The sequence below is a fragment of the Telopea speciosissima genome, chromosome 9 (assembly GCF_018873765.1).
Source record: "Telopea speciosissima isolate NSW1024214 ecotype Mountain lineage chromosome 9, Tspe_v1, whole genome shotgun sequence".
NCBI classification, from domain to species: Eukaryota; Viridiplantae; Streptophyta; class Magnoliopsida; order Proteales; family Proteaceae; genus Telopea; species Telopea speciosissima.
In genome coordinates this window covers 5663649-5682355 of record NC_057924.1, presented here as the reverse complement: position 1 = coordinate 5682355, position 18707 = coordinate 5663649, and the positions used below count along the sequence as shown (strand labels likewise).

At 38.9% G+C, this 18707-nt stretch overlaps 1 protein-coding gene across 1 annotated transcript; it reads right to left on the bottom strand.

The window, feature by feature from the left end:
- Positions 1–9918: 9918 nt before the first annotated feature.
- On the bottom strand, positions 9919–10315 carry LOC122640894. The gene has a single exon (XM_043834176.1). It carries the CDS (start codon positions 10306–10308, stop codon positions 9967–9969), a length of 342 nt encoding a protein of 113 aa, XP_043690111.1. The 5' UTR covers positions 10309–10315; the 3' UTR covers positions 9919–9966.
- Between the last annotated feature and the right edge of the window lie 8392 nt (positions 10316–18707).

The following is an 18707-nucleotide window of genomic DNA, read 5'->3' as shown; positions in this document are numbered from 1 at the left end:
GACCTTCACGTAATCCTTCTCGGGAAGGTAGTTTCGGGGGTTTCTTGCAGTGCGAAATCACATGTAACCCTCACACCTTCGAGTCCAAAATCCGAAGGATTCCCTCCAAGGACCCCATTTCAAGTGGTTTTTAAGGCACAAGGACTTCTAGAAAACTCTATCCTAAGCTCCTTAGGGTCCAACCTTAAATCCCCCAAATGGCAATGAGAACCCTCACATTAGAGCTCATAATGGAGTAAACTAACTCCACCATAGCTTGGCTTTAAAGCTCCATCTACTCCCTAGGTTCCAAGAGAGATCTAGGTCAATCTCTCCCATTACCCAACCCCTTTTTTGAAATCCAAAATAGAAGAAGGAAGAAGCTTACCTACCCCCAAGATGAGAGCTCCACAATTTCTGCCCAAGAGATGGGGTCTCCACCTTCCTCCAAGCCTCTCTCTCCTTCCTCCTTCTCTTTCTCTCCTCTTTCTCTCCTCTTTCTCTCCTCCACGATTTAGGGTAGAAGAGGATGTTGAAGAAGAAGTAATGTTCTCTCCCCCTCCTCCTCTCTTTATAATAAATGGGTCTATGGGTACCCTTAGTCAAATGGGTCATGAGGCCTAATGGGTCAACCCATTAGTCCTATGTGGGTAAGTGGATGGAATAACCCATCATTGGGCCAATAGGTTAAATGGGCCTGCCCACAACCTTAATTAAGGAAAAGCCCATTCTTAGATGGGCTCATATGAGATGGGTATAAGTCCCCAATGTACTTCCTAAAGGTACGCGGGACCCGAACTTAATTTATTCCCTTCTCTCATGAAATAGCTCGAGCGGTTCAAGCCCGGACCCGCACTTCGAGGTTACCAAGGGAAGAATAATTAATAAGACTTGAGGCTAGAACTTACTTTTCCCCCCCTGTCATGGTTTATTACCCATGACCCCGAACAGCTTCGCCACGGCAACGCTAAGCTCATCACCGAACGAAATATCCAGCTGAGGTGACGGTCCGAGATGCTCTCTCCTGAACTCCTCGCTTCCCGGGCTGGTACTTGGAGGGTAGTCGACGAAGTCGCCACAACGAACTTTCCCAGGCGGTTGAGGAATCTTTCCTCCACGAGGCAAACCCGTCTTGTGGTCAACGATTTTGTAGCTAGGTTTGACCATCATGGAGAACAGGTCACCAGCATACATGGCAGCGGTATCTACACGTCACGAGAAGAAATGATATTTAATTATATCCCGGGGTACGGGTATAACAGCCCTGCCCGTTGTACTTCCCTTTCTGGTCATCGATGGTTTGTCTCGTTTATTGATTGTTATACTCGTGCCACTTGGGTGTACATGATGAGCCATAAAAGTGAGGTCTTCCGCTGTTTTCAGTTATTTCATCGTATGGTTCAGACCCAATTCAATGCCACCTTGCGCATTTTACGCAGTGATAATGGCAGAGAGTACATGGAGGGTCAGTTCCAACTTTATTTGGCTGCACATGGTATTGTCCATCAGACCAGCTGTGTTGACACACCTGCCCAGAATAGGGTTGCTGAAAGGAAAAATAGACATCTCCTTGAGGTCGCCCGGGCCATTATGTTTGCACGGCAGGTTCCTTCTCACTACTGGGGTGATGCCATTCTTACCGCTGCTTATCTCATCAACCGTGTGCCTACCCGTGTCCTTGATGGTCGTTCCCCCGTTGATCTCCTCCAGGGTTCCTCCTCCTTTGTGGTTCCCCCCAAAGTTTTTGGTTGTGTTGGCTATGTCCGCAATCATCATCCTCATGGGAAATTTGATCCACGGAGCATTCGGTGTATTTTTCTGGGCTATTCTGCGACCCAGAAAGGATACAAGTGTTACCATCCACCTTCTCGTCGTACTTTTGTCTCCATGGATATTGTCTTCCATGAGTCCTTGTCATATTATTCCCAGACACCTCTTCAGGGGGAGCAGGATCAGGGTTTTGAAGATGTGTCTGCTATTCTTCCGGATTCTATTCAGGGGAAGCCCTCTGTAACTTCAGCTCCTATAGTGGCTCCTATTTAGGGGGAGCATAGACCAGTCAGTCAAATCCCTGTTGATAAGGTATATACCCAGGAGCGCACATGACAAGTTGAGACTACCACCACCACCATACCACCTCCACAATCGTCTGCACTTGATCCAGATCCAGACCCTACTACATCATCTGGTAAGGATCCTTCCCTTGACTTACCTATCGCTGTTCGTAAAGGCGTTAGGTCATGCACCCAACACCCCATCTCCAATGTTGTTTTCTATGATGCTTTATCTCCTTCCTATCGTGCATTTGTTTCTTCTCTTTCCTCTGTTTCTATTCCTCAGAAATGGTAGGAGGCGATTGCAGATCCAAAGTGGAAAGCAGCCATGATGGAAGAAATGACGGCCTTACTTAAAAATGAGACATGGGAGCTAGTTGTTCTTCTTTCGGGTAAGAAACCAGTCGGGTGCAAATGGGTATTTGTTGTTCACCGTAATAAACTCAAACAAAAGTACAGACTATATTTTTAGACTTTAGTACAAAGTCACAGTACAAACTAGAAATTCAATTATCGCGGTGGTGATTCCAAGAAAATCACTTTTGGAACTTCATTCCTGGTTAGGGCGATTGTCGAGTAAGGGGAGGGACAAAGACTAATTTTAGTCGGGTAAAGTGGTTAACCTCTCACTGACATTGCTGATTAAATTGTCTTCATCTATTAGATCTCATGAGCGAGTCGCAATCCTCCACCAGTTCATTGGGTAACCGGGGTGCATGTTGAAGATTTTGAACTTTATCTTGACTTCATCTTCAGTTAATATTGTCAAATCAATATGCATTCGATACTTAGTGTACAACCGTCCATAAATTATTTAATATTTCCCCCCGAAGAATATCACAGATGAACAGGAATTCCCCTCAAAAGTAAAATTCTTTCTTTAACCATGAGTATGTTGTCCAGGTTGCAATTTATAATTATTTCATCAGGCCCAGGTCAAGATTGTGGATTAACTCCATGTTCTCCCCTTCAATTAATTCCCCCCAGAAAAGAAACAGAAAGAAATGAGAACACGAATACCAGAGAAGCTGCATCACCAATTCAACCAAAGGGGTTGCGATCATCTATCGCTGTCACTCTGTTCATCGATTTCCTCCACCATCTCATGACTAGATTTGGATTTCTTTTCATCTAGCTTATAAGAGAATGAGAAACAAAAAATAAAAATAATTTTTCAGTATCTGAAAATTTGCATTAGATATCCTAGTTCAGAAATAAGAACAGAAAAAATTTGGATTTACTATTGTTTTTGCCCGTGGGAATTTTCGCTGATCTACTAACATAGAAAGAGAATTAATATGTTGTAACTATCATTCAAAAAAATTGTTTTATCATTATAACACTCCAATTTTGTGTTTCATTTAAATCCTAATTGGGAATTCATTCTAATTTTATTTTCCTATCATAGCAACAACATTTTTATACGCACATGACAAAAGGATGACATGGAAAGCAAAAGATAGAGAAACACAGAAGTTAATGCAAGTTACGTGACTAAGTTTGCAATTCTGGGTATTTAGTGCAATCATAAATTAAAGGATGTGTGTTAGAATGACACTTCCATTGCTGCATTTGGAATTTGACACCTTTTTTATTTGCCCTTTGTTTTATTCTAAAAAATCAAAAATATATTGATTTGAAGTAGGGGTACAAGTTTGGCCTTGTCGGCCCGAATCCACCCTGGCCCGCCCTGAGCCCGAACAAGGCTTGGGCTGAAATATTTGGCCCTGAGGGCGGGTCAGGGCTGGAAATTTCTGGCCCTGAGTCAGGATCGGGTCGGGCTAGGGTTGTGGCCTCAGGCTAAGCCTAGCCCGGCCAACCTGATCCTGTTTTAAGTTATACTAAAAAATATATATTGATATAACAAATATATAGGGAAAGTTTTTATACACGGCCGTGTAAGCATGCACGGTCGTGTCCCCTCTCACAAAGAGTTGGAAAAGTCATAAACCGCCACCCATTATTAATGCCTTGAAACTCCCACCCTCTCACATACACAGCTTACACAGCCGTGTATGAAAACTTTCCCCTAAATATATTATAAACTTTAAATATCACCCACATTTTGTTATATAATATATTATATATGAAGATAATAAGTGATATAATACATTTAATTATAGTGTTATTTTACGAAAAATGGATAATTTTCTCCCCAACCCATTACAGCCCATGCATTTCCTTCCCCTTCCCCATTATCAAGGCCCGTCAGGGTCAGCCCGACCCGACCCTGAGGGTGGGTCAGGGTTGGATATTTTAGAACCTGAGTCATGGTCGAGTCGGGCCTGGGCCCAGCTTAGGGGACTTAGGGTTGGGCTAGGGTTTTATAAAGCCCAGCCCAACCTGACCCTGTTGCTGCCCTAATTTGAAGGGTAGAAAAGGATTTTCAAGCTAATTTGAAACCATATCATTAAATAGATTGAATTGCCATGGAGAAGTGTAGGAATGTAAAATCAAACCCTTTGTACAGTTAGTCTCTCTCTCTCTCTCTCCACCTCCATTCCTTGCGCTGCCCTCTCTTGACACTCTCGCCCCCAACCTGCTCCATGGAAATTCACCCCTACCCCATGCTCACAACCCAACCTCATTCTACCCTCTCCCCTGCCCCACCCTGCTCCCTGCATACCCACCCCTCCTACCTTGACATTGTTAGAAAAACAACACCCAGAAATGGGATTTGTAGAAGAAAACGAAGATAAAGAGAAGTACAAACACACAACACAAGAATTTTACGTGGTTCACCCCCAAGAAGGTAGGCTACATCCACGGTCGGCGATAGAATATGGTTTCATCACTTCTCTAAAGAATGTTACAAACCTTCATATCTCACACACCCCTCTCAACAAGATAAGGACACTATATAGAAAAGCCCTAACCTAGAAAAGTACAGAAAAGCCCCTAGAAGCCCAAAGGACCCACCCGGTCAGGGTCGCACTTGAACCTAACATGTCGATATACATATAAAATCAAAGATTTCGACGAGTTCTCCAGGGCTCACGATTCTAGCGGTGAAATATGCACATTTTAGGCCATCCAGACGCGTTTTGAGGCCGAAACGGTCCTCCGAAGATTTCCCACAGCACTTTCTGAACTGAGATCAGGCTTCACCAATAACACACATTGATTTCATAGCTGATCTAAATGCATCATTGATTTGGAAGAACAATTGTGTGTCTAGCAGGGTTTTAGTAATTGGTATAGCCAATCCATATCATCCATATCGGTCTGGATCGGCTCTGTTTTTTTTTTTTCATTTTTATCCCAGTCTATACTGATCCACCAATACAGGATCGGTCAAGGATCAGATCGATACCAATACAAATCGGCTGGATCGTACAAACGAAATCTGGTTAAGCTGGATAAATTCTTCGATTTCTTACTCCAGCTTCTTCTTCCTCTTTTGTTTTTATGTTTTTTCTTTATCAATTTTTTTTTTTTTTTTTTTTTGCTAATCTTTTCTTTCTAAAGAAAAAGTTAAAGCACTCTTTGAGTTATAGTTGGCCCAAATGCAGTCTAAGCCCTCATGTATTCTCCCTTGTATTCACTGGCCAACTTAACCAGATTTGTAGAGAACACTTTAGAACCAACTGGTTTATTGTTTCGCTAAATTGAGCGAGAATGTTAACACCCAGACATTGGATTATCCTTTTTCAGCCTTGATTGACCAAGCGGATCCGTTTGTTGCAATGTAGTATATATCATGGGTTTTGGTGAGCCAATGGTTGATATCCTTCGAATTATATATCAGCGCACTAGACACGTGGTCCCGCAACATTGATGAAAGAGATGTTTGACATAGAATCCACTGTCCTTAATTGGCGAATATCAAGGAGAGAGAAAGTCTATGATTGATCGAACTGAAATCTGGTACCAATGTTGCTTTTGCAAATTGTATACAAGTTACTTTCTAATATGAAAAGTAATATTCTATTTATTGAAATTTATTTTAAATGTTTTCTGACGTCCGATTATAATCATTGAATCTTTGTTAGAGACCTGTACAATGAATTGGGGTTTGGCAGTATTTAATTACATGTCCCAACAGTTATACTCATTATGGAATTTGACAATATTATATTTTAGGGAAAAAGAACTCTGTCCAGGAGTGTGGCCTACGCTAGCACTCCCATGAGTCTATCTTTCTCCTTCCCATATGAAAAGACATTTCTGCCCCCTTGTTTTGATGAGGAGAGTGATAAACATATGGCAGTGCTGGCGTAGGCCACACGCCCAGACAGAAAAATGCTTTTCTATATTTTAATATACTCATTTGGGATATTAATCAACTGAAAGGTCATTAAAGAGTTTAATTGTGCATGACAATTTGAAAATATTAATTGGTTAATTATCTTTTTATTTATGACAACATAATTTTGAGAAAAAATTGTTGGTCATAATTAAAGAGATAGCAATCCTTTTTAGATTCCACATCTTCCCCTCTTTAAAAGCGTGATTATTGACAATTTAGAAAGATTTCTTTCAACCACCAAAATAAACACATACATAGTTTGAGAAACTGTGTTGAGCAAGCAATTCCACTTGAGTGGGATTACAATATAAAAGAGGAGGAGAGGGAGGAGAGAGCCGTATTTTCTATTTCCTCTCTCTCTCTCTCTCTCTCTCTCTCTCCTTCTCTCCCTCTCTCTTGAGTGTGTGTGTACGTACGTATCTTCCCCGTTTATTTTAAGATTGAAGATTCAAGGTGTTGAACATTTAATCTCTTTCTCTGCTCAAGTTGGAAGAACTATTATCTGGAGGATGAGCTACATCTGTGGTTTTCAGGTAACTATGATTTTCCCAGTGATAATATAATTTTGTGTGTTCTCTCGACATGGATGCACAAATGTTCATATCCGATCTTTTTCCACTTCGTAATCTGGTATAAACCAACACAAGGTCTTAGGTATTAGTATATATTGGTATCGGTGCCCATATCAATCTCAATCGATACCAATACGGATTGATTGTATTAGATCAGATCAGACTGTCTTGTCCTTCAAAATACTGCTACCTTTATTTTTTGGGATCATTTTACTCTTTCCTATACCGATACCCCTGCTATAGTATTGCGTATCGTTTGGTAGGGATGTCAATCGTTCGGTTTGGTTTTGGTCCGTTTTCACCAATTTTTGGTGAGAGAATGGATGAATCCAAATGTGTTAAGGAAATGTTCAATTTCAGTTCGATTTGGATTCTCTTTATCGGTTTGGCATCGGGTTTGTACATATATATATATATATGCAAAATACATGTTTCTTAATGATTTTCGGGTTGGTATCAATAATTTTGGTCTGGTTTTTCATATTTGATTTGGTTTTGATGCAATCCAATTTTCAACTGATTTCATAATACCCAATCCGAAGCCGATCCAATATGTCTCTGATCAGTTCGCTCCGATTTCACTGGTTCGGTCACATTTAACACCCCTATGTATTGGTAACGGGTACTAGCGGTACAGATATCTTGAACGATGCATTTTCATGAGTTTTTACCGAACTTGGGCCCCACAAACACATCAAACTGTTCTCAAGTTTATTATAGAGCGAGTAACAGGTAGAGGAAAAAAATCAAACATTATCTATCCATCAAACAAATGGCCGGGAAAGTGTTTTTCTGTGAAATTTTGCTAATACACTTGTAGCAGTAATGTTCCTACTACCCTGCTAACAGCCAAGGCAATGAGAGTACATGCAGACAATAGACCTTTTGAGCTGAAATTTGGATATTTGAACGACAGATCGACCTTTGTTGGGCTCTATATATCCATATCATTTGAAAAGATTTTGAACTAGTTTTCAGCCAAAAGATTTAAAAAAAATAATAATAATTCAACATCAAATGAGAAAGTCATGGCCATTACTTAAGAAGGGTTAATTTGTCAAAACTCCGCGAGTGTTTTGTTGTAATTCTCAAGCCTAGATAAAGGAGGAGGGTTGGTGCACGTGTTAAGTTAACAGTCAAGGGGGAAAAAAAAAACAATTTAGTCAATCCCTTTTTACATGGATCTTAAAATCATAAAATGGTTCTGGGAGAAATGGTGAGGAAAGACATGCATAGCTTAGGCCTTGTATCATGTATGACTTTGAATAGAGTTGATTGCAAAGCAAAAATCTATATAGCTAACTCCATTTAGTTGGTATAAGGTTGAGTTATTATTGTTGTAGATGAATGAGTAGTATTGTAAATTAAGTCAATCGGCCCAAGTTTGTATGATTCTAGCAAAGAACCTCATGCTCAGCCTCCCCCCCACCCCCCTAAAAAAAATCTCTATAGTGCCCTATTCTTGCAGTGCACTACAATGCGGGCTTGAGAGCTCGACATGTGGATGATGCAACATCCAATGGTGCCGAGCTTGAGAAGAAAGAAAAAAAAATGCCTTGCATCGAGCTTGGACAGTTGGATGAAGCTTCTTCCACGTGTCGAACTCTCAAGCCCACACTGCAGCGCACCAAGATGCCCGCACTTTAAAGGAATTTAATCCCAGTAGCCCCCCACCCCCGGACCAGGATCCTCTACAGTACCGGCGGGGCGGCAGTGCACATCCGACGACACAGCAGAGGCCAGGTGGCACACATGACAAACATGGCCTCTGTTGTGCCGTCGGATGTGCACTGCCGCCCCGCCAGTTGTGCAGAAGATTTTAATCCCCCTCTTTTTCTCTTTCTTCCATATAAGGGTTTAAAAACTAAGAATCAGGATCCGGATCAGTCCCAACTGAAATCGATCAAGATCGGTGAGGAATCAGTAATAATCGGCACAAATATGATCTAACCCTAGTTTTTGGAAGTGGATCGGCCCAATCCTATTCTTGAAATCCTATCCAAAATAGATGGTTATTCACAATCGAAAAGAGAAGCAAGAGGAATAGATGGGCATAAGCATAAGTTAGAAATGTTTACCTAAAAAAATGGAAAAGATATAAATAAAGCCAAGCCAGTGTTGTTTACATGTGCACACTAGACATTAACACAAAACCTGATCAGACTCGGGTGGGTTGGCATGTCGGGTGTCGGGTCAAAACGTAATTTGCCACAATCCCCCGGTCCCCCTCCCCCCTAACACCCTCACAAACCACATTTTAACTCTGCCTGCAACCGTGCATACATATCCCATGTGCTTCCTTAAATGGATCAAAACCATGTTTAAATCAATATTTATTGCAAACAATGTTCCCTAATCTGAGTAACCCTAAATCCATCCATGTTAGCAATGCTTAGCAAACCCTGGACAAGCCAAAGAGGGAGGTTGCAAAAAAAATAAAAATTTCACCGAAAATCAAGGGATCAAGTCGATTGATCGTGAATAATCGATGGCTTGTCTGTTAGAGTGCATATCCTGGAAGTTAAGGGATCGATTTTTCTGATTCACATTTGTGCCAAAAAGGCACCCCCTCCCCTGTAAAAGAAATTGCAAAAAACAAATGAAAATCACAAATAACAATCGCACAGTCATACATAAAGAATTACTATTAATGAAGAATATTGTTTCAATCGTTCATCCTCACACCTCTCTCAAATCAATTACAGAGAAATTCTGTACAAATATCTAGTGAAACTCTACACAGGAATTTTAATGAAATATCCATATAACGATAAAAGAAATTTCTTTGGCCTCGACAGCCCCAACATAATACATCTCCAACATAATACATCTGATCCGATACCAATATCTACCTAGAACCATAAACTCACCATATCCCAAAGAAGGAGAAAACCGGATTTTTTTTAATTCCATTTGGTATATATATATATGATTCCATTTCATATATTGAACAAAAGATACTTAGTTGTGGGCATTGCCTATGAAATTAAAACCCACCAAAACACCAACAACAACTCTATTGTTTCCATGAAACTAAATAAAAGGTGAACAACTATCCCTTTTCAAGGGGATCCATGAAATAAGAAAGAGGGGAAGAAGAAGAAGAAGAAACTTAATTGAGCATAGGAGCAGGAAGACTGACCATAGCAGTCTCTCCACCGCGAATCAAGCCCTTCAAACACTTCAATTGAGCAATCATTTTCCTGTACAAGTTATTCTTAGCTGCAGAAATGTTCTTCCTCAGTTTCTTCAATCTCTTCCCAATCTTTACCTTCACTTTACATATTCTCACTCCAAGACTGAATGGCCGCCGCCGCTGCCGCCGCTTCGGGGACTGCAAATCCACTTGTTCCAATACCTTATAGATCAAAAACTGTGCCTGTCGATGAGCTTTCTCTTCTGGGTCTTCAGACTCTACCTTTGAGTAAGCATAAGGTCTCCTCAAGAGACTCATTTTCTAACCCAATATGGTTGAGGGAGACATAGGTGAAGTGATGTGTATTTATAAGCATATAATATCCCATAAGTTGAGGAGATTAAAAGAGTAGTTGGGAGTGGTGGGACTTGGAGGAGGTCATCAAGCTTTGAAAAGACCTACCTGAGTATCTCTATATCTGTCACATATATAACTAATAAATTATATATAAGGTTAGATGAAAAATATTTCATATGGTTAAGAAAATATAAGTATAGAGATAGCACAGATAGGATGTGTCGAGCATGTGGACTTGGGATTTGGTGGGAAATAATGGAGGAGAAAACGCCATTAATACTTGGTTTTTTTTTTTTTTTTTTTTGTAAAACACCATTAATATTTGGTTTTGGTAAAACACCATTAATACTTGGTTTAGTGTAAAGTGACATTTTGCATGTTTTGTGCAAGGAGGCAGGGAACCCGGATCCTCTCGAGCCTACATCATTTAATGCAGAAAACGAAACCTATAACGATGTAGAAAAGAAAGGAAATTATAAACAATAATCACATAATTGAACACAAGGATCGACGTAGTTCGACAGATTTCCTACATGATATTGTAAGTATACAAATAACACAGATATATAGGATGTGTCGAGCATGTGGACTTGGGTTTCGGTGGGAAATAATGGAGGAGAAAACACCATTAATACTTGGTTTTTTTTTTTTTTTTTTTTTGGGTAAAACACCATTAATACTTGGTTTAGTGTAAAGTGACATTTTGCATGCTTTGTGTAAGGAGACAAGGAACCCGGATCCTCGGGAGCCTAGATCATTTAATGTAGAAAACGACTCCTATAACGATGTAACAAAGAAAGGAAATTATAAACAACAATCCCACAATTGAACACAAGGATTTATGTAGTTTGACAATATTGCCTACATGATATTGTAAGTATACAGATAACACAGATAGAATGTGTCGAGCAAGTGGACTTGGGTTTCGGTGGGAAATAATGGAGGAGAAAACGCCATTAATACTTGGTTTTTTTTTGGTAAAACACCATTAATACTTAGTTTAGTGTAAAGTGACTTTTTGCATGCTTTGTATAATTAAGGAGGCTGAACCCGGATCCTCTGGAACCTAGATCATTTAATGTAAAAAACGAAACCTATAACAATGTAGAAAAGAATGGAAATTATAAACAACAATCCCACAATTGAACACAAGGATTTACGTAGTTCGACAAGATTGCCTACATGGCTACATCCAAGAAAAAATTCTCGCTACATATTTATAGTGAAACCCTGTATAGTAATTTTATCGAAATACCCATATAATTCTTAAAAAACTCAATCCTCGAGGCCTACAGCCTCTTCATGAGCCTTTGGAATCAACCCACAAATCCAAGAAAAGGAAAACAAGACATCATACCCCCCACACCTACATACCCACACCTGTTCGTAGGGGTGTTAACCGATTGGTTTGGATTCATCCGTTTCGGTGTGAGAATGGGTAAATCTAAAACCAAACCAAGAAGGAAAGATTCGGTTTCTTATCAGTTCAATATCGATTCAATTTACCATGTATAGATATACAAATTTATGGGAAAATAACAGGTTTTTTATGATTTTGGGGTTGTTATCGTTTCTTATTGGTTTGGGTCTAGTTTTGGTTCTATTTTTCCATGTTCAGTTTGGCTTCGACCAGTTTCAGTACATGCCAGTTTGGCTTCGGTTTCACAATACCTCAATCCAAAACCAATCCAATAAGCTTCGGTTCGATATGGTTAGGGCAATTCGGATAAGTTCAGTCCTATTTCATTGATTCGGTTTGCATTTTGACACCCCTACTTGTTCGATCGCTTCATGTATAATTAGGTGATGATATTATGGATTTAATTCATAGTATCGATGACAATATAAATCATTCTCGATATTGATACCAATACATATCAGGCCACATCGGCCTAATTCTAGATTAAAACATCTTTTTTTTTTTAACTAAAAATTTTATATTCATATGTATCACACAATCCGTATCGATTAAGTATCGATCATATCAATTTGAATTAACCTGTATATGTCCAATCCGATACCAAAACCTGACATGTCATTTTGCATCCATAAATTTCCCTCCATGCACTTTTAATTAAGCAACATGGAAAAACGCATATGGAAGTAAAAAGACACATGTTATCACCTATCCGTATGTGAAGACCTGATCATTTCTAATACATGAAGAGTAGTAACTCCTCAACATGGGCAAAGAGAAACCCATGGCTACAAATACTGTCTCATGATTATTAATCTCCTATCTCTTATATTATAAATGTATGAAATGCCTTTGGCACTGTTTTTGAAAGTTCCATTCAAGCGTCAAAATTCATGAAAGAAGAGATTCTCTCTTCACCATAAGTGATGAAAAACATGATTTAAAGGTAAAAATATGTGAAATGTCTCGATGGAAACCACTAATCTAGGATCTAAATCAAAGGCTGAATCATTGACAATAGAACCATTCGGAGCTCTAACAACCAATCACATACTTCATAATTATTAGATCAAGATTAATTTTTCGGCTTGATCGCCTTTTCTTATAGATAATGTTTTATCTTCGTTTTTTGTTTTAGTAAAGGATAATGTTTTATATTCAATGTGCATAAAAGATTACAAGGAAGCATCCCACAAGACGAGAGCGAGAGCGAAAAGGTCAAAAAATAATAATAATAATAATAAAAGTATCAATCACCCTCAAAGAATATTTTTATCCGCAAAATACAACTGGATTAGAAAGCCCCAATACAGAACAATATAGCTAGCAGTTAGATAATCATATGATTAATCTAAAATTATAGAGTTCATAGGAATGACATATATACTTAGATCATATGCCATTTTCCATAAAGCTAGTAGAAGGGTAAAAATTACTTCCTTCATTGGCTCACCTTTTATTTAATTCATGTTTAATTCATACACGCCACAAAAAAATCGCAAATTAAAGTTGTGATCACAAAAAGAAACTACTTTTAAGAAATTTTTTTTTTTGGATTCATTAACCCAAATTAATAATGTTTAATAACTTCAACATATATTAAAATTTCAAACATTTCATATTAAAATAAAAATGTAACCTAATGCTACATTTGGTTTTCTAGAAATTCTTGACAACCCTACATAATAGACTGAGAAATGTTAGCATCACAAGAGAAAAGATTTCCATCCGTGCATGAACATGCATATTGGCCTTAAGAATTTTGAAAATTAAAAAAATAATTATAATAGGAAAAAGAACGTTGTCTGATCGTGTGGATTCTAAGCCTAGATATAGGAGCATGCAAAATTACCATCTTACCTCTGTGAGATAAAAAATCTCATCTGTGTCAATGCCCCTACACATGTTCTCATTGACCCGTTAGTGGAGGGCCGCATGACTAGACAGTGATCCCTTGCCCAAAAATAATATATTAGCACCACAAAGGGTTTGTTTATGAAACCCTTCCAAACCTACAAGTGTTCATACACGGTTGGATTTCGTATTTTATTTTAAAAAAGAAAAGATCATAGATGATCAAAAGAAGATTGCAAGAATCGGGTGATTCACCCGATCTGATTCCGATACTGATTCCTCAAACCATGTATGAGATACATTTATCTTGAACCTGTTTAAGAGTACAAATGCTTTAGAGGTTCACTAGCAGCCAAAGTACCCAAGGGCATCACACAAGGATTTTAAACTTGGAATCGGGGTCAAACCAGTCCCGCCGATTCTGATCCGGATTGAAATGGGATCGGCCAGAATCAGTCCTAAAAACTTTAGAATCTGTTCCTCAGATCTGAAAACAGACGATACGCCCAAAAATCTTACAATCGGGAAGATCGATCAGGCCAATTGATTCAATCGATCCGATTCCAATTTTTAAAACCATGGAATGACATGATATCACCAAGCTTAGAGGTCCATCACTACTCCTAAACTACCCATGAAAGCTCTATCTATGCCTCGATCTATCCAGAACACCAAAAAACTTAACCTCCAAAAAAATCTTTTTACAAGAAACAACAACTAACAGATGAACTATCAACTTCTTGTCAATTTATTAAGTTTATCTAAACATGAAGTCTTTAAAGATGACAAGGGAGCTAGCTCAAAAAGGCTTAAACCTTTAGTGTATAAACCCTTTAAATATAGTAAGGGCGGCTTCATCTGAAGATGGATTCATCTGCTTCTGTTTGTACTTTGTCCTTTTTTTTAGTATTCTAAAACCAAACATTACTTTTGCAAAGAAAGCCGGCCCCCAAAGCACTTGTCATGAGCTCATCTTAAGCTTTTTTGAGTTGTGAAAAAACTTCAAATAGTAATAAAGTTTATGAGGAATAACAAATAACAGAAGGGGTGGCAAATTTGTGTACCCAAATTAATAAGATATTGAGGTAATTTGGTCAATGCATGGAAGGTAGTAATAATAAGATAGGTCGGTTTGTTGAGGTGGAGATGGCAAATTCAAATTCAAATAGGTATCTTATTGTCAAAAACTTTTAGGGATTGGTCAATTTTTAGGTGTGGTTGCTATAGAAAGAAATAATGTTGTGGAAAGGATTTATACGAGTATCAAAAAGGGAATAGTCAATTAGGTGAATCTGAAATAGATTGTCTTGTAAAAATAAGACAATTGAGAGAAACTTAAACTTAACCATTTCTAGAAGTCACTCCATGTGTTGTTTTGATGTATTCTAATCATGAACAGTACGACACTACAGGGTTGAGTCATGTCACGTGATGTTATCCTAAAGACCATAGATGCCCCTTATGGTATAATTGGGAGACGTGTGAATTGATCTTCAAGATAAAATAGTTTGTGGCTTTTGCGAGTAGTAGTGGACTATCCTATTGCATCCCTTCAAGACAAATATATGCGAGTATACACAGAAGAGAAGAGTTGTGTGAGAGAAAGAAGAGGCTCTAAAATGCTCTTTTGTTCATATTCAAAGTGCCAAGGACTACCTCCATAAAGAGTGATGAAGAAACCCATTGAAAACACCTTTCCCAAAAGGTGTGCCTCACCAAACATTGGTCGTTACCCACACAAGAACAGTTATGGATGATACTATTTCAGAATGGCCGACGCCGGTGATCGACATGCCGACGGCTCCAGACATCTTGCCCCCGACGCTAGAGTACACATCCTGAGTGTCAAACAAAGAGCAAGGCAAGTTGGTGGAGGTGTTGACGTCCACAGAAAGGGCTAGCATCGGCACTGCATCTGACAATGTACATCCAACGCCAGTAAAAGGCTCCTCTTTTGATGTCAGAAAGGTCTTATTCAATGTCAGCCAAAAGTAATTCGGATTCAAATTTGGTTCGGAGGAAGAGTCATCGTATTAGGGTCAACTCTAATGTGAGCCTGGAAGCCAATTGTGAGGAAGACTCTATTATGCCTCTTTCCATCCATCTTGAATCCGGAGTGGCCCCTCAGTGGGACCTTTATCGCCTACGGCTACCTGCCCGGTACAGTTCCTACAATTCTCTAACAAGAGGGGGCAAAATGTCCAATCCACCCCCTGACCGAACACTCTACGTAAGTAGGGCCCACCCCCCTCTTGTTAGAGGACTGTAGGAACCGTATCGGGCAGGGAATCGTAGACGATAAAAACTCCCCCTTAGTGCATAATGAATCCTAGGGTTGATAGTTCATCAGTTGCTTCTTTGGAGGATCATTCGGAATCTAAGCAAAGTGATACCATTGATGAATCTTTGAAGTATTGTGATCCTGACACTAAGACCTCGATGATTAATATCTTGGATCAACCGATTGAAATTGTGTCTTGGGTTGCAAATATGGATGACAACGCCATTCTGTGTGGATCCACTTTGGAATCCAATGAGGGAAAATCATTCCTTTATATTTCGGACTGGCACACCGCCACCTTAGTTTGTCACTCTCACATGGAATATCTAGAGTTGAAGCATACTAAGAAGGTGATCCATCATGTTGAAAACCTAGAGGAAACACCAGAGGAGCTTCATTGGGAAGACACTCAAGTCTCTGCTTGACATAGGAAGGAGAGTCATTGTATTAGGTTTTCTCTTTATTTTCTTCGCTCAATCAATTGGAAAATTTGATGCTCCTTAGAAGAATGTAGTGTGAGCTCATTATTGCTCCTATTGGGACGATCCGGTTTTCATTCTCTCAACACTCCTAATGTTGATGCTTTGTTATTATTGTTTTTCTCTTTGTTTGTACGAGACCTAGTGCCTCGTGGAGACCTTTTTGCTTTGTGTTTTTTTTTTTTTTTTTTGTTCTTCCCTTTCTTTGGGGATTAATATATTTTATATTTCACTCGAAAAATAGGGAGAGGGATTGACACATTGCCCCCTTATATTGGTATCATACACCATGGCTCTAGGTACAAGTATCGTTTTGGCTGTATTGGCCGACACATAGTAATATCACTAGAGACCAATACTGATACAAGTACCAATATGGATTGGTTGTATCAGCCAAATATTGGTTTTTATCTAAAAATGGACTTTTTATCTGAATTGATTCGATACGGCTCAATACAATCGATCTGTACCAATATCAATATCGATATTGATAGTGAATGATACAATACTCGATACTATGTATGTTTTATAACCCTTATCATACACGTCTATAGGGGGAGAGGAGTTTCAATATTAATAGGGTATTGATTCACATAAAGGGAACCCAACTCATTAAAATGAGGAGAAAGAAGAGAGAGAGAGAGAACCTGCGAGGGGACGTGTACACCGCGGTCACGTGCTCGCCTTTTTCCTATAACAAAATAGTCTGGATGGTGGAAATTTGACCTTGTCAAGTAATTAACTAATTATTTCCTACTTCAGCCTTTTAAACAAAAATTGCTTTCAGAAACATTTTTTTGTCACAATTACAAACAATGCCATCAGAATATTTGTTAGGGTTTAGGATTTAAGCACAAGGTTGCTTAAAGCATTACACCCTGAGTATCTAGTTTGGAATACCCAGACTGCTGCCTTCAGCTAGTATTTATAGGAAACTAGGGTTTAGCTCAGATGGGTTAATTACTAGATTGCCCCTCACAGCCTGAGTATTAATACAAGTAGGATTATATTAGAACATATGAAGGGATATTACATAAATACCCTTACAATCTCCTCCTATGTTCTACATATATCCACCACACATGTATAGAAACTATTGTTCAATCAGTAATTGAATCAATATACATTGAAACAATGCCATCAGAATATACAGGCTCTTTTTTTTTTTTTTTTTTGTCTATCCTACTCAAGGGCCCACAGGCCAACTACAAGCTAAGGGGGAAGACTAAGACAAGCCCAAAATCTAAAACTAAGGGGGGGGGGGGGGGAGAGGAGTGCTTTTTTGGCACAATATGCAATCTAGGAAAGTCGATCTCTTGACCTCCTGGGAGGCATGCACTCAACTTGCAATGCCTCCAATCAACCGAGCTAACGGTTGTTTGCGAATATACAGGCTCATGCAAGAAAGAACTCATTCTAAATTCATGATGGTTGCAAAACTAATAGAAAAACTCTAATGGGGTTATTTTGTTTGCCATAGTTCATGAAATGAAATATTGTTGTCCTTAATGGAAAAGTTCTAAGAATCATATTGTTTTACAACTTTACATCCCTAATCATAAGATCTATAAGTGCCTCCACTTGTCAGATTCATAAGTGCCCTTTTTTCTAAGGCACCATTCAATTTGATGCGTTGGATATAGATTGAACCAGTTTGAGTGTTTGATCATATCCTGTCTAACAAATTATTTATTAATAGGTCCAAAGAGGTGATAAAGTAATGTGTGATTTGCTCTTCTCTAAAGTAAAGAAATTTTTATGAAGCTAGATGGATCAGACACAATATGAAAGTGATCTTTGTGACCAGTCAATATGAGATGATCGTGACCATCTCTGATCCATCCTAAAATGGATTTAATTCTATGGGTAGGCCAAAATTGGGTACCTCTAGGCCAGGAACTAGTTTCAGTCCGCAACTTACTGCCCAGTTCTAAACTTTAATGATCTCTAAGAAACTCCGACCATTCAGCCTCAAAATATACAGTCGGAGTTTCTTTCAGGCATGGATCAATCCTCCAAATCCCAAATTGATTCCATTTGAATCAATTAAGTTTTCCAGATTCTTTTCACTCACAAAAATACCACAAAACAGAACATCCTAGAAGTAACTTTGTTGGGTAGGATCATGGGTTGTCATTGTTGGCAACTTGTGTGGCAGTTTTTGGTGGTACTTTAAAGGTTTTTAGATGATATGCAAGGGATGTAGCAGCTTTGGCAGTGATAGACAATGAGTTCACAGTTGCAGACAGATCAATTTGGCACGAACAAGGTTTAATAGTGTTACGGATATTTCCAAACAAAGTTAATAGATTTTGGAAGCTTTGGCAGA

What these genes read in the sequence shown, in the direction of transcription:
- LOC122640894 (XM_043834176.1), bottom strand. Translation starts at nt 10,308, where the DNA reads ATGAGTCTCTTGAGGAGACCTTATGCTTACTCAAAGGTAGAGTCTGAA.